General features: G+C 41.7%; 1 protein-coding gene across 2 annotated transcripts in view; it reads left to right on the forward strand.

Moving 5' to 3' along the window:
• Positions 1 to 937: 937 nt before the first annotated feature.
• TBC1D23 (TBC1 domain family member 23) overlaps positions 938 to 17,235 on the forward strand; it is a 57,391-nt gene continuing 41,093 nt past the window's right edge. The window contains exon 1 of one of the 2 annotated variants that reach the window (XM_043892706.1): positions 938 to 1,132. In XM_043892706.1, coding sequence (XP_043748641.1) covers positions 1,080 to 1,132 — 53 coding nt within the window. In that variant the 5' untranslated portion in view covers positions 938 to 1,079. The remainder of the gene's footprint in view (positions 1,133 to 17,235) is intronic. The other variant, XM_043892705.1, reaches the window with a different exon arrangement.

Below are 17,235 nucleotides of genomic sequence, written 5' to 3' on the forward strand. Positions count from 1 at the left end.
GAGAAGCATTTCCCTAGGTCCATCCTCCGGAGCCTCTGCCTACCCCGAAGCCCATGGATGGTCAAAGTGGAACAAAAAGCCCCTGCTTTGACGGTGATGGTGGGAACCGAGCTTGGATGTGCAGGCAGAGGTGGCCACCAACGGGGAGTAAAGGGGAAGTAGGGTGGGAAGATATAAAACGTGGCAGCTCTCTCTGCTTGGAACTCCAGAGTTCTAGATTCTAAATTTGGACTTGACTTTCTGTGTTTACAAATGAAATATGTTTATAAACATGCAATGTCAAGTCCAAATTTATCATTCTAGCCTTGGTGGCTCAGGCGGTAAAGAATCCGCCTGCAATGCAGGAGACCAGGGTTCGATCCCCGTGTAGAGAAGATCCTCTGGAGAAGGGAATGGCAACCCGCTCTAGTATTCTTGCCTGGAGTATTCCATGGACAGAGGATCCTGGTGGGCTGCAGTCCATGGGGTGGCAAAGAGTCGAATAGGACTGAACCACTTTTCACTTTCACTTCCATGTTTATATATGAAATATGTTTATAAGGATGGGAGCCTAGAACATATCTCCTTTACTGTTTAGCTTTAAACAACAACAACTTTTAAAGCATTCAGACATAAAGTATGTGGCCTCCATTTGCACTTTTGACCGCTCCACCTTCCCTGTGACATTTCCTCTCCACTCCTCCCTCCACTATTTAAAACTGTCAAATATGACTTGAAGCAGGACGCTAAGACGCAAAGAAGACGCTACCTGGACGCCAAAAAGGGACGCTCACAAGGGCCTCTGACTGGGACCCGCGCTGTCGCCAAACCCCGCCCACTGCGCCCGGCCCAGGGCCCGCGGCATCCTGGGACGTGTAGTCTTTGGAAGGGCAGCGGCGCTCCAAGTCTCCTCCGCCGAGCTGCCTTTCGCCCTCGGGACGTCGTGACGTCGCGTTCCTCCCATCCCTCGCCTCCTCCCTCTTCCTTTCCCTCTCCAGAAGCTTGGTCCCAGACTTCCGAGGACCTTTTACGACGTTGGGTATGAGTCGGTCTCGGCGCTGGGTCCACTTTTCGGCAAAGTGACGTGGACGTCAACAGCAATGGCGGAAGGAGAAGAGGTCCTGCCACTGCCGACGTCGGGCGACGAAGGCTGGTGAGTGGAAGCCCCGGGCTGCCTCGCACTGCCCTTCTTTTCCGCGTTGTCACCACCCTGCCCGTCCCCGCGGCCCCGGCAGGCGCCGACGTGGAACGGGAAGACCGGTGCTCGAAGCCCGGAGCCCTGCCCCGCCCCCTCTGCCTGCCGGGTTCCCCTCCGCCAGCTCGGTCCTGCCCTAGGTGCTGAAGCCAGACTCGGAGGGAGAGGGGTCTCGTCCAGGTGCCGGGCCTCCGTTCGGCCTTCCAGCTTCATCCGCCGGCTTCCGAAATGTGCTGGAGAAGGATGGCTTCGGGGCTGGGTTTGGCCGGAGTCCCTGGCCCGGGGAGTCAGAGTAGGCTGGTTAGGAAGGAAGTTTCGCGGGGCTGATCTCAGGCACTGGAATACTATTTGAAGAAAAGCCCATTTGAAATGACTGCGGTTGCCTTTGCCTGAGGGTTCAGAGGTTGAGCGATACACCTAGGGATGGCTCCCTCCCACACAACTGAGACATTTTCAGTCCTAGTTTTCATTTCTCATTCCTACAGTTTGTACCTTTCGTCTCTTTTACACATCTTTTTCCTTCCTGCCACTTTGCTCACAGCACGATTTCAGAGCTTTGGATGCGGTGTAGGACACCCCTCTTGGTGTCCCCAAGCCTTTGCGCGCTTACCTGATTTACAGTCAGGGTTGTGGGGAGGACTTCTGACAATTTTTGGTAGGTTTTAGTCACCCAGTGTTGTTAATCTCTGAGAAAATCCCTTATTTTTGAAATAGTTGATCTTCATAGTACACTTTTAGGGATAACATGATTTAAAAAGTGGAATCTTTAGAGGCTTGTCGAATTTTTACAATTGATCTAAGTGCATTTACCACAGGTATTAGATAGTTTTGAATTTGCCTGTTCATCATATATGTATAGCTCACTAGCACTCCATTTATCTAATAATAATAATCCAGGACATTTGTAGACATGGAGTTTAATCCCTCTGAAAGAAATGGAAATCGTTGAAAGGGATAGATAATATAGTAATGGTAATTGAAAAATTCAGCTCTCACTTAGCAGACATCAGGCATCACCTTAGCATCAATATATGTATTATTGATGTGCAAGGTGTAAGATGAAAACTTACCAAGATGTACTTTCTTTTCTCAATTGGTTTATCTTGGAGTTGGGAAGCTGTAACAGGTACACTCTAAGAAGATAAAATTGCCCTAGTTCTTTGCACGTATTAATAAAAGTGTTGTGAAAGTTCTGGGAGACAGAAACCACGTCCGCTTGGAGTCATTGGGGAAAGCTGTAAGGGGGTGGGGGTGTCTGAATTAGCCATTGAAGAATGAGTAGGATTTAGACCAGTGCTGTCCAATAGAAATGCAATGTGAACCACATACGTAATTTCAAATTTTCTAGTAGCCATGTTAAAAACTAAAAATAGGTGAAAATAATTTTAATTATTATCTTCTTTAATTGAATATATCCAAAACATTTCAACGTGTAATCATTGTTAAAAACAAACAAACAATACTTTCACATCTTTTTTGTACCAGGTCTTCAAAATTTGATGTGTATTTTACACTTACTGTACATCTCAGTCCGGTCTAGCCATGTTTCAAATGTTAAATAGCCACACGTGACTGGCAGCTAAGGTGCAGGGTCAGATTAACAGAGCAGAAAGGTCTCTGAATGAAATAATAGCATGAGCAAGGACATAGGCAAGAAAACTGATGATTTGTTTGGAGAGTAATGACTAGAATGTCATAAAGTTTGCTGTTTCGGAAGAGTGAATTTGTTGTAAACTGTCTGTCATCAACTGACTGAAGGCCAGGAGGGAAAGTATTTCTAGGGATAAGGTGTCTTTGAGCAGTTCCTAGGTTAGAAGGATTGTGAGCATGTGTCTGGTTCAGAGAGGCAAGGACCGTGGAGTGAATGGTTGCTGGTGGTAGCATTTGTTATCTTCTAGCCTTGCTGTTGAGCGACTTCACTTTCGCTTCTCACTTTCATGCATTGGAGAAGGAAATGGCAACCCACTCCAGTGTTCTTGCCTGGAGAATCCCAGGGATGGGGGAGCCTGGTGGGCTACCGTCTGTGGGGTTGCGTGGAGTTGGACACTACTGAAGCGACTTAGCAGCAGCAGCAGCAGCCTTGCTGTTTCTTTGGTGAAGCTTCCCATTTTTGCTCTTTTCATTTTCATGGGTGGAAGAACCCCGAATGTTCTCTGATTTTTATTCTCCCTCCATTCTCTTCTAATCTTTATCCTTTTTCTCTGCTCATTCCAATCACTGATACCCTCGAAGTGAATTTGAATAGAGTCAGAAAACACATTTGCATTTGGAGCCACAAATTCAGTAAAGCCTCTGTCCTTAAGAGTGCTTGTTGTATACACTGGAGCAGCTTTATTCTTTAAAAAAAAAAATGCTGTGACATATTTACTGTAATCTTTTTAGATATAAAATTTTCTGAAATGTGTTAAACATCTCATTGTGTAACCGAACTCATCTTAATGATTTAGGGTCATTCAGTTTACAAATGTGAGTGTATAAGAATAAAACTAGGTCCCTGTCCTTAAGGAATTTGTGGTCTAGTTAGAGGAGGCAGGTTTAAGAACATCATTCTTTAAGGCCTATCTAGACAGAAAGGGTAGACTGTTGCTGTTTGAATGGCCCCCTGTAGCCATCCCTCTCTGAGTTTGCCTTTCATAGTTTTTCTTGTATTCTTTGCTGTCAGTGGTGTCTCCCTGTTTGATCCTGGGCTGTGAAACTCGGTAGCTGAACTTGTTAAATTATCTGTTCATTTGTAAAGAGGCTCAGGATGGGGCCTGAAGAACTTACAAGTACAAGATGTCACTTTTACTTATTTACTGGTTTTTAGTTATGTTCTGGATCAGTGCTTTTCAGAATTTAAATGTGCACTGGGATTACCTGGAGAGCTTGTTAAAATTCAGATTCTGATTCAGTAGATTTGCTTGGGACCTGAATTCCATATTTCTGACTGACCAGCTACTGGGTGATGGCATTTCTGGTTCATAGTTTGAGGTGATGTATATCTTCAATGAGTTGGTCAGGGAAATATTTTTCTCTCTTTACTATGTTATTTTGTATCATCTAACATGTTATACTGTACATATTACATAATTATCCTTTAGTTTTAATCTGATTACATGTCTTACCACTGTTCTGTATTTTATTTATTTCTTTGTCGTTGCTTTGGGAGAACTTTGTCCAGTTGTGGCAAGCGGGCACCACTCTTTGTTTTGACGCCTGGGCTTCTCATCGCAGTGACTTCTCCTGCCTCGGAGCACGGGCGCTCGGTGCTTGGGGGTTCTCAGGCTTAGTTGCTCTGTGTCATGTGACATCTTGGACCAGGGCCGGAACCCATGTCCCCTGCACTGGCAGGTGGGTTCTTAGCCACGACAAAACCAGGGAAGTCCTGTTACTGTTCTTTAGATTGAGAACTTCTCAAGGGCAGTGCTGTTGGCAGGTGGCGCAAATGTCTATTGTCTGAAGATACAGAGTTTTGTAAAATCATGTGCAGTAATATACCAAGATATCATTTCATATAAATTTTCTGACTCCAGTGTTTTGTAAGCTGTGTTATTGTTTGCTGGTGTAATACTCATTTTTTTATGGAAATCTAGGGTTATCAGAAACTGCCTCAGCTCTCAAACTTTCTGAAATTACAGCCACGTAAACTCAGAGAGCATGGAGAAATCCTTGAAAATTGTTTACAGTTTGAAATGACTTAAATTTAATTAAATAATATAAGCTACAGATTTGAAAATAAAAGAAGTGTTAAATTATTGTAGTTCAGTGTTTGGTCATTCTTCTGGGTATTGAAGAAACCAGGTTTGCGATTGTGGCTTTCATTTTCTGAGGCTTTCTTTCTGAAATAATTCCTTAAAATCTAAAGTCTTGATTAAAAGATTTTTTTTGGTGAACACAGTGTGCAACAACTGTTGATATTTTGAGTTTGCTAAGTAAAATTTTTTGTACAGCTTTTCTTAAATTGTTGCTAAACTTTTGTTAAAATTGTAGAACTATCAGTTTCATAAAGAGGCTTCTGTTGTTGTTCATGTGAGATGTGAATAAGAATTGTTGAGAATAATGAGGTCTTTTTTGAAGTTTTGTGCGCTTTGTAAATAGTATTCTCAGTGCTTTCCATTTCATAAGCATCAAAATAGAGATTTAAATGATCACTCAGGGATTAAGTGGTAGCAATTTCAGAATGATATAATCAATAAAGAAATACATTTAATATGAAAGAGAATGAACCCTGTTGCTTAGAATATTGATAGCGTGAAGTTCTGGGAAGACTAGATATTATCTTACATAAAATGAAGAGAAAGTGAACAGTATTGGTTTGAATTAGGAGTTTTTAAGTTGACAACTGTTTGCTTTTGTGAGGGCAGACAGAAGTTAGAAATTATGAAGACTTACTCTGTTTATGCTATTTATATGAATGCTGTTATAATTCAGGTTTTACTGATTTTGGAGGCAATTCCTAAATAAGAATTCACTTGTTCCTGTGGATGTTTTAATATCCACAGGTAAGAGTTAGTAATTGGTTTTTGCATGCTAAAGAAATGTATGCAGTTAATTTATTTCCATGTATTTGTACTCACTGCTAGGAGTACAGATGCATTCCTATCTAAGTACAGTGAGGCAATTCACGTAGTTCTGCACTAATGAAGTGTGCTCCGATATACAGCCAACTCATGAGTAGGTGTCTTCTGAGCAGAATTGATAAAGTATGCCTGGCAAGTCATTTCTGCTGCTTATGGTGAAATGTGGATTCTACTTGATATAAATCAAAGGCAGTCCAATCCTCCCACACCATTAATTAAAAAGCAAAACAGAGGTTAGCAAAGCATTCTTAATTAATTCAGCTAACATTAACTAAATACTGGTTATATTCAAGCTGCTCTGTAGTGTTTAAAAAAAAATGGAAACATTTAAAACCAGAATGGTGCATTGTTCTGATTTGCTTTGGCACTTCAATTTTTTCATCATTTTATCCCTGGGAATAATACTTAAAGATATCTTTTGAAGATAACTAAGTACATGTGATATTGAAAATTACATACTCTAGCAGAGTAGAATAGGATTATACAACTTGGAAAGGGGCAGTGCTTGCAGTGACTTACTTAGATATTGAGAATTACATACAGAAAACAAATCAGCCCCATATATTAAGTTCATAAGAGCAAATTGTTGTTTGTTGGGAATGCAAGAGCAGTAAGAGCCAATTAGAAGAAAACCTATTTCCTGAAATTTAATGTATATTTATTTTTAAGGGTCTGTCTCACCTTTTTCACCTGAGTTGAGAAAAGGATGACTAATTAAATAATTTGTTTCACATCTTCCTTCTTCTTGAAGATTGAAGGAGTTTTTTCTCGTCTTTAAGCTGACACAGCATTTTGTTGGAGTTTTCATTCCAAACCGATGCTGTAATGTGTGCGTTCCTTACTTTAAAGCAGTTGTTACATAAAGCTAGTTGCTGTGGTGATATTTAATGATTTTAGTAAGAAGGAAACATGTAAGAAAATATGTTTGCATAGAACTTTACCCTTTGTATAATGCTTATATATACTATCTCATTTTGGCTCTTAGAACAATTCTATGAGAAAGGGAAATTATGAGTTACTGTCCTTTCGTTGTTAGGGATGAGAAGATAGGGATAGGGAGTTTAGACAGTAGACCCAGTTAGTGGAAAATCTGGGACTTAAACTCATGGCTCTGTAAGCCCTTTCTTTCTCAAGTTGATTGCATATACCGTGTATAGTTCACAGATACTTTAACAGACAGCTAGAGAGAACCCAGTTAGAAATATGCTAATCTTATATTCAATCACCCATGTGTTTTGAACATACAGTATTTAAAGATGTGCTCTGTTGATCACATGTGTGTATTATCTGTGGAACCTATAAGGCTGTAAGGATATGCATAGGCTGTGTGCCACATTGTCTTTCTTGCATCCACAAGAAGGGATAATTCATGATTGTTGTGGTGGGATGTGATACAGAGTGTTATATACTATCACTTCCTATCTCTTTGGTTTTCATAATCTGTTCTCATGCCTCTTGCCAAAAATCACTTAAATAGATTAGTTTTTTTGTCTTGAGATACTGTTGTTACAAATATCTAGATTATATATCTAATATTTTATATATTTAAATGTATGTGTGTAATTATATATTAAGTATATGTGCATATATAAGTAATATATTTGTATCTATGTCATTTGGAAATAAAATTATTGTTTATTTACTTATTTAGTCTGTGAGAACTCAGTAGTGATATTTAATTAGAACATATAAATAATTATATAGTTTTAATTACTATCACCTCAGTAATTTTTTTGTTGTTTATATTCAATGATGTTAGGGAAATAAGAAACTTGCTTTTAAAATAGCTTCCTTATGGTCACTATCCTCCTTTAATTAGTTTCCAGTCTCTGTTTTGAGGCATAAAAGTGACACATAGAAGGATGTATTCATCTTATGAGCAGTTGAATACCAAACATTCTTGAACTTATTTTGTGGATTCCATTTAGATCTAACCACTGACATGAAAATAAATTGAGTTCCTTTTTTATTGAATAAGTTATCACTGATAGATGGAATTCAGGTTTAAAAAAAGAAATCCATTATGTGTTTCTTTGCCCATCTCTGATCTCCGTTTGTAAAATATCTTTGGGAAGAGCTGCCTAAATGTTGTAAAATATTGTCACCTCGTTTGCAGTAACTGTTCCTTTATCTTCCAAAATAGTGGTTTCATGAAAAGGAATATCGGTGGTGTTTCTTTTCTCATTCCAGTTTTTTTTTTCTTTTTATTTATTTTTTAATTGAAGGAGAACTGCTTTACAGAATGTTGTTGTTTTCTGTCAGACCTCAGCGTGAGTCACCCATTGGTACACGTATGTCCCCTCCCTTCTGAACCGCCTCCCATCTCCCTCCCCATCCTGCCCCTCTAGGTTGACCTGGAACCCCTGTTGGGTTTCCTGAGCCAGACAGCAAATTCCCGTTGGCTGTCTATTTTACATGTGGTAATGTAATTACATGTGGTAATGTAATTAAGTTTCCGTGTTCCTCTCTCCATACATCTCACCCTCACCTGCTGCTCACCTCACATACACGCCCTCTCCTCCCCTCTCCCCACGTCCATAAGTCTGTTCTCCACGTCTGTTTCTCCGTTGCTGCCCTGCAAATAAATTACTCAGTATCGTTTTTCTAGGTTCTGTATATATGCATTAGTGTACGATATTTATCTTTTTGTGACTTACTTCACTCTGTATGATAGGCTCTAGGTTCATCCACCTCGTTAGAATTGAGTCACATGTGTCCCTTTTCATGGCTGAGTAATATTCTATTGTGTATAGGTACCACAGCTTCTTTATCCATTCATCTGTTGATGGACATCTAGGTTGCTTCCATGTTCTAATTATTGTAAACAGTGCTGCAGTGAACAACGGGACACTTGTGTCCTTCTCTCATTCCGGTTTGAGTAAAGTGGAAATTTGTAGGAGAAACAGGTAAAGTGCTGTTTTCTTCCCGTTCTTTCTCTGAGGCAAAAGAGGTACACTATTTTCAGTTTCCAGATAAACTAGTGCTTTGGTTGTTGGGCTGGGGAGAGACTGTGATGCATTTCCTTGTGCACTAAATGTGCTAGAAAATCACCTTATGTGTATAGAAAAGAGCAGAGTGTTGGGGACGTTTTGCTTTGAGGAAGCATAGAAGAGGAAAAGGATTTAGAACACTCTCTAAAGTTAACTTCTCAGTAGTGGAGAGAGAGTCCTCCTTTTTGTGAGCCAAGTCTTACAGTAAACGCATTGCACTTTTTTCTTTTAATGCTTGCACAAAAATTCCTGGGTTTATTCTTAGCAGAGGAAGGGGCACCATTGGTACACCATTGGTGCAATTTGATCTACATGGATTATGGGTCAAAAATAAGTGTATGAAAATTTAAAGCATCTGGTCCATTTGTACTGTAGTTAATTTTAGTAGTTTACAGAGCAACACAGTGCTGAAATATTGCAGCTATCATGTATGCTTGCCCTCTCAAACAGGTAGGACTAGATTTAGTACTTTCTTTATTTGGCAGAGTGAGTGAGTGAGTGAAGTGTCTGACTCTTTGCAGCCCCATGGACTGTATGTAGCCTACCAGGATCCTCAGTCCATGGGATTTTCCAGGCAAGAATACTGGAGTGGGTTGCCATTTCCTTCTCCAGGGGATCTTCCCAACCCAGGGATGGAACCCAGGTCTCCTGCATTGTAGACAGACGCATTACCATCTGAGCTACCAGGGAAGCCTGCTCCTAGTTAAATTCTGCAGAGGATTACAGTCTTTTATAGGGGAATCTCCTGAAACTGCTTTGGTAGATCTGATCCTGATAATAGCTTCACTGTTTCTTCTTTCAAGCTGGTGGAGTGGTGTTTTTCCCATCTGTATATTTTAACAAATATACGTTTTTTAAAATACTGTAACAAGTGTGGCTGACTCTGACAAGAATCCAGATAAATTCAAGATTTCACAATTAACACATTTTGCTGTCATGGACTGTGAGGTGTCATGGCCATTTCCAAACGTGTTGTCATACCGTTTGTTCTGGGAATGCTTTGGTCGTTTGGGACTGGTAGTTAAAAACATGTTGCATATTACATATTATGGTCAACTCCATCCATATCTACTGTACAGTTGAATCTGTAACAAAGCTCTCTCATTTTCACTTCTAACAAATGTCACGCAGAATAAGTTCAGACGGAGCTTTGGTGCTGGTGTCTCATGACCTGGGCATTAGAAAGCAGCCAGGAGTGCGATGGCTCAAGTTCAGTCTTGCAGCCGCAACTCAGCGTGTGCAGCTTGTCGCTGTTACACAGTTTGCTGATGCTCCCAACTAGTTAGCTGGCTGTTTCTTTAGTTTTAAATAACTGATCAGAAGCTTGTGCCATGTATGCATGGAGAAGCTGGCCTCACATTGCTTCACCTGTGCTCATAGAGGCTTCCATTCTAAACACACCAAGGGACGACTGTAGTCCTGCCGGCAGTCAGAGGTTTGGACGATACCCTGTGCAGTAGAAATAACATACTTAAGGTGTCTACACAGCAAGTGTTGGCTTTTATTGATTTCCCTAGTAATGCAGTTTTTGTCTTTTTATTTTAATCAAATAATAATGTATCTTAGAGCTTGACCACTTTGGACACAAAACTACTTTATTTTTAAAATTTGTCATTTGGGTTTTCTGTAGTTTCTCTGTACTCTGCATTTAAGCTTAGGTGACTATATACATTCTAGGTCCTAAGTGGTTTTTTTTGAACTACTATAATCTTTGATTTTTAAAATAATAATAGAAAAGGGTTAGATTTTAAAGAATTTTGAAAGCTAATAAAGCTGACATTATTTACTTGATAGACTGAGAATTAAGACAACTGGTTTCCAACCTAGAAAGTATTCTACTTTAAGTGTTTTAGCAACTTATCTCAGTAAGCTTGGGTGACAGAGTCTATTCTGAAATTGAATAGGCCATAGGAAATCATACAGGCTGTGTGATAAGTTGCTGGGAATGATTGCCTAATTCTAGAGCTACTTCATATGTATGTTATCTATAGAAAAAAACAAAACCCACGTTTCTTGAATGCTTATTTTGTCTTTGAAGATTTAATCTTGACTAAATGAAGAGTGACTTAGTATTCCTACACTCATGCTTGCTCTTCTCCTCTAATTTTAGTTTTTTCCACATTTTACTATTGTTTCCTTTGTGCCTCCTGAGTTGTGACACATGTTCCCAGCAGTGGTTCATGTGAGCTGCGACTCACTGTCTGACACTCTTCTTTTTGGGGAAACAGTGAATCTTCTCTGCCTTTGGCGTCTTGTACAAGACTGAGCAAGAAAGTTGGAAAAGAGAGAGTCAGGTAAGGTGTAGTTATTAAGATGAAATAGAAAGCAGAGAGTGGGAGTGACATTCTAGTAGAAAAGATGATAATTCATGTGCTGTATAAATTCTCTCCACCTCTTTTGATTACATGGTATCTGATTCTACACCGTTTTATAGAAGAAACTGAGTTTGTATCTTAGGTCACACAGCTGTTAAAGGTGTGTGGAATCTGATGTCACGTTTTCTGACTTTAAACTTTGTACAATTTTCTCTGTACCACACTGTCTCTAAGCCGTTATATTCCTGGTTCTTATGGCAGCTGTTTGGGTGTGTGTTTCTTTCCCACACTGGTAGTTATTTAACAAGTAGTATCAATTTGAGAAGTTAAAGAGGCAAGGCAAACTCTTTCCCTCAGCAACCCTAAGGTATGTGGTTTGGACCCTTCATGGTGATGTGCTCCTGTCATTGAAATGGTAAATGAAGACACACAAGCTTCCTCTTAAAGCCCTAAATTAAAGAGTCTCTAAACCTTTTCTGTTACTCTTTTGTTACGTTTTTAATGAGATGTAATTTATGAATCATGAAATACATGTTTCCAGTGTACAGTTCAGTGGTTTTAGTATATTTCCAGAGTTGGGCAGTCGTCACCCATGATCTAAGTTTAGAGTATTTTCATTAACCCCAAAGAAACCCCGTACCCATTAGTATCCCTCTTACTCCCCTGTCACTTCAGGCCCTGATGATGAACCTTCTGTGTGTACACACCTGCCTATCTCAGGCATCTCATGTAAATGGAACCTTACCACTTGTGGCCTCTGTGTCTGTTTCCTCTTATCCCCCTGTCACTTCAGGCCCTGATGATGAACCTTCTGTGTGTACACACCTGCCTATCTCAGGCATCTTGTGTAAATGGAACCTTACCACTTGTGGCCTCTGTGTCTGTTTTCTCTTATCCAACTGTCACTTCAGGCCCTGATGATGAACCTTCTGTGTGTACACGCCTGCCTATCTCAGGCGTCTCATGTAAATGGAGCCTTATGTTTCCTCTTATCCCCCTGTCACTCCAGGCCCTGATGATGAACCTTCTGTGTGTACACGCCTGCCTATCTCAGGCATCTCATGTAAATGGAGCCTTTCCACTTGTGGCCTCTGCGTCTGTTTTCTCTTATCCCCCTGTCACTTCAGGCCCTGGTGATGAACCTTCTGTGTGTACACACCTGCCTGTCTCAGGCATCTCATGTAAATGGAGCCTTTCCACTTGTGGCCTCTGTGTCTGTTTTCTCTTTTCCCCCTGCCACTCCAGGCCCTGATGATGAACCTTCTGTGTGTACACGCCTGCCTGTCTCAGGCGTCTCATGTAAATGGAGTCTTACCACTTGTGGCCTCTGTGTCTGTTCCCTCTTATCCCCCTGTCACTCCAGGCCCTGATGATGAACCTTCTGTGTGTACACACCTGCCTGTCTCAGGCATCTCATGTAAATGGAACCTTACCACTTGTGGCCTCTGTGTCTGTTTCCTCTTATCCCCCTGTCACTCCAGGCCCTGATGATGAACCTTCCGTGTGTACACGCCTGCCTGTCTCAGGCATCTCATGTAAATGGAGCCTTACCACTTGTGGCCTCTGTGTCTGTTCCCTCTTATCCCCCTGTCACTCCAGGCCCTGATGATGAACCTTCTGTGTGTACACACCTGCCTGTCTCAGGCATCTCATGTAAATGGAACCTTACCACTTGTGGCCTCTGTGTCTGTTCCCTCTTATCCCCCTGTCACTCCAGGCCCTGATGATGAACCTTCCGTGTGTACACGCCTGCCTGTCTCAGGCATCTCATGTAAATGGAGCCTTACCACTTGTGGCCTCTGCGTCTGTTTCCTCTTATCCCCCTGTCACTCCAGGCCCTGATGATGAACCTTCTGTGTGTACACACCTGCCTGTCTCAGGCATCTCATGTAAATGGAGCCTTACCACTTGTGGCCTCTGTGTCTGTTTCCTCTTATCCCCCTGTCACTCCAGGCCCTGATGATGAACCTTCTGTGTGTACACGCCTGCCTATCTCAGGCATCTCATGTAAATGGAGCCTTACCACTTGTGGCCTCTGCGTCTGTTTTCTCTTATCCCCCTGTCACTTCAGGCCCTGGTGATGAACCTTCTGTGTGTACACACCTGCCTGTCTCAGGCATCTCATGTAAATGGAGCCTTACCACTTGTGGCCTCTGCGTCTGTTTTCTCTTATCCCCCTGTCACTCCAGGCCCTGATGATCAACCTTCTGTGTGTACACACCTGCCTGTCTCAGGCATCTCATGTAAATGGAGCCTTACCACTTGTGGCCTCTGTGTCTGTTTTCTCTTATCCGCCTGTCACTTCAGGCCCTGATGATGAACCTTCTGTGTGTACACACCTGCCTGTCTCAGGCGTCTCATGTAAATGGAGCCTTACCACTTGTGGCCTCTGTGTCTGTTTTCTCTTAGCCCCCTGTCACTTCAGGCCCTGATGATGAACCTTCTGTGTGTACACACCTGCCTATCTCAGGCATCTCATGTAAATGGAGCCTTACCACTTGTGGCCTCTGTGTCTGTTTTCTCTTATCCCCCTGTCACTCCAGGCCCTGATGATGAACCTTCTGTGTGTACACACCTGCCTATCTCAGGCATCTCATGTAAATGGAGCCTTACCACTTGTGGCCTCTGTGTCTGTTTTCTCTTATCCCCCTGTCACTTCAGGCCCTGATGATGAACCTTCTGTGTGTACACGCCTGCCTGTTTCAGGCGTCTCATGTAAATGGAGCCTTACCACTTGTGGCCTCTGCGTCTGTTTCCTCTCACTGAGCATAGTCCGCAAGGCTCGTGCATGCATTGCGTGTGGTCAGCACTCCATTCCTTTTTACTGCTTAGTGTTCCAGTGTATGCGTGCACATTTATTCATCAGATGGTGATGCCTCTACTTTTTGGCTTTTATGAATAATACATACAAATTAGGTTACAAATTAGCTTCTGCTTTTTGGCTATTATGAACAACACATAGAACTAATTGCAGATATTCTTTAAAAGCTTTTTGTTGTTGCCTTTTTTAATGTGGTAAAACATACATAACATAAAATTTACCATTTTAGCAGGTGCAGTCAAGTGACATTAAGTACGTTTACAGTGTTGTGCAGCCATCACCACTGTCCATTTCCTGAATTTTTCATCATCCCAAACAAGAACTCTCTACCTAATAAGCAATAGTTCCCCATTGCCTCCTACCTCCAGCCTCTGGTACCCTCTGTTCTACTTTCTGTCTCTTTGAATTTCCCTTTTTTCGGTACCTTATGTGAGTGGAATCATACACTGTTTGCCCTTTTGTGACTTCTGCCCCCCCACCCCCTTAGCATTTGTCTTCAGAGTTCATTCATGTTGTAGCATGTGTCAGAATTTCCTTCCTTTTTAAGACTGATTTCATTGTCTATATATATCACATTTTACTCATCCATTCATACATTGATGATTATTTGGGTTGTTCCCACTTTTTGGCTGTTTTGTGAATAATATTTCTGTGAACATGGATGTACAAATACCTGTTTTAGCTCTTGCTTTCATTTCTTTTGGGTATATCCCCCTGAAGTGGAATTGCTACATTATATGGTAATTCTGTGTAACTTTTTAAAGAACCGCCAAACTTTTCCACAGTTGACTGCACCATTTTGCGTCATTTCCACTAGCAGTGCACAAGAATTCTAATTTCTCCATATTCTTGCCCTCCTCCCCTTTTTTGGACATTAGCTATTCTAACGAATCTGTTATGTAGTATCTTGTTGTGACTTATGTACGAGTTTTTGGTGTATGTTTTGTATTCTCTTTGGTATACTGCAAACCTAGGAGTAGAACTGCTGGGTCATATTTTTAATTATGGGAGGGTCATACTTTTAACTATTTAGTTTGTGAGAAGTGCCTCTGACTACTTACGTGAGCATTTTCTGGTTTCTTGCTTACGGTTGTGCTCCTGGAAACCACATTTGTGGTTCCCTTGGGGGCCGCATCAAAGAATCTAATAGTGGCTGTATCAACACGTTAAAAATGTATGTTTAACATTTTGAGGATCTGTCAAACCAGTTTCACAAATAGCTGTACCATTTTACATTGCTACCAGCAATGTATGATGCTTCCAGTTTCCATTAGGACCTTTTGATACTAGCCGTCCTTATGAGTGTGAAGTGGTGTCTCATTGTGGGTTGTTTTTTTGTTGTTGTTGTTGTTTTCACTGTGGATTAAAAAACATTTTTTTAATTTGTTTATTATTGGCTGTGCTGGATCTTCATTTCCTTGCTGGGGCTTCTCTGTAGCTGTGTGGTGTGTGGGCTTCTGATTGTGGTCGCGTCTCTTGCTGCAGACCGTGGCACTAGCGTGCACAGGGTCAGTAGTTGTGACTTCTGGGTTCTAGAGCACTGGGTTGGTTGCTCCAGGGCATGCGGGATCTTGCCAGACCAGGGACTGACCCGTATCTTCTGCACTGGCAGATGAGTTCTTAACCACTGGACCACCAAGGAAGTCCCTCATTGTGGTTTTGATTTGAGTTTCCCTAATGGCTAACGCTTCCCTGGTGGGTTAGAGGGTAAAGCCTCTGCCTGCAATGCAGGAGACCGGGTTCGATCCCTGGGTCAGGAAGATGCCCTGGAGAAGGAAATGGCAACCCACTCCAGTATTCTTGCTTGGAAAATTCCATGGACCTAGGATCCTGCTAGGCTACAGCTCATGGGGTCGCAAAGAGTCGGACACGACTGAGCAACTTCACTTGACACCCTTGACACTTGAATGGCTGATGATGATGTGTGCCTTTCGGGTGCTTATTGGGTAGTTGTGTATCTTTTTTTTTTTTTGGAGAAAGAAAAGTAGTCCGATGTGTTGGGAAGGTCAAATCAAGGTAAAGATTTGATCATTCGAAGTAGCATAGGGAGAGTGGTCCCCCTGGAGTTGTGGGCATTACAGAAGGAAGAATGATTGGGTGTGTAAGAGGAGGAGGTGAGTGGAAGATGAGGGAGAAGTGGTGACATGTCAAGAACACTTTCAAAAAGCTTTGCTGGGAAAGGAACAGCCAGGAGTGTGGAAGGAGAGGAAAGTTTGGAGGAGTTTTTGTGCTTGTTATTGATGCTGTTTCTGATAGCAATCCTTGAGCATTTTGGCTCAGAGGAAAGAGCAATGGCAAAAGAGAAAGTGGAAGATAGAAGAGAGGGGATAACTGGTGGCCCATGGCTCCAGAGGAGTCAGGGTGGGTCGGGCGTGGTGGGTCAGGGAGGTAAGTGAAGTTATCAGTGTTAGACTGGAGAAAGAATCCCTAGACATCTATGCATATAGAAAAGAAGGAAATGATGTCTGGGATAAAGATCAGTTACTTATTTTTATTTTGGAGAGTGGCTGAGATCAAAGGGAAGAGAAGCCTGCTGGCCTGTATTTTCTCTTTGGAATCAGAAATAATGTCACCTGGAGTAAAGTGACTGGGTGGGGGAGTCTGAAGAAAGTGGTGGATAGGAGATTTTCAGGTAGATTGATGCCTAAAAGAAATAAATGGTGCTGAATCTAGGATAGCATCATAAAGTTGTCTCTGTTTCCAGATGAAGTCCTCCTAGAGCAAAGTATGGGAACAGAGAAAGCAGAGCTGGTCAGAATAACCCAGTGTTAGGAGTTTGCAGCTTTCTGAATGTGTTAGAAAGGCGAAGGAGTGAACTTCAGGGCGTTAAGAATGTGCTTGAAGTGTTAGGCCATGGAATTAATACTGATGAAGCCACATGAAAATTCTTCTAACAAATCTGTGCCACCTTCCACCCTCTACTTCTAACTCCTTACACAGGAAGGAGGACATGGGGAGGACACCCCTTCACCAAAATTAATTTTCTTCCATGCTCAAAAATAGAACCAAGTATTTTTACAGCTTTTAACTTCCTTCAAAGTTTATCATATACTGTTTGCCTTTCTATAATTCTAAAGCAGCTTGGGTTACAATGCTTATTAGATTGGGTGATTTTGCTACAGAACGTCAACTCTGGAGAAATTTTGTTAGATTTTATTTAAATTTCAAAAATATATCATTGATAGATCATCGACAGTATACTGGAGTGGGTTGCCATACCCTCCTCCAAGGGACCTTCCCGACCCAGGAGTGGAATCCATGTCTCCTCTGTCTCCTGCATTGGCAGGGGGTTCTTTACCACAAGCGCCATCTGGGAAGCTCTAAACTATTATGCAAACAAATGTTATAGTTTCAGGGTCACAGAGGCAGGAAGACA

The sequence above is a fragment of the Cervus elaphus genome, chromosome 31, assembly GCF_910594005.1.
Source record: "Cervus elaphus chromosome 31, mCerEla1.1, whole genome shotgun sequence".
NCBI classification, from domain to species: Eukaryota; Metazoa; Chordata; class Mammalia; order Artiodactyla; family Cervidae; genus Cervus; species Cervus elaphus.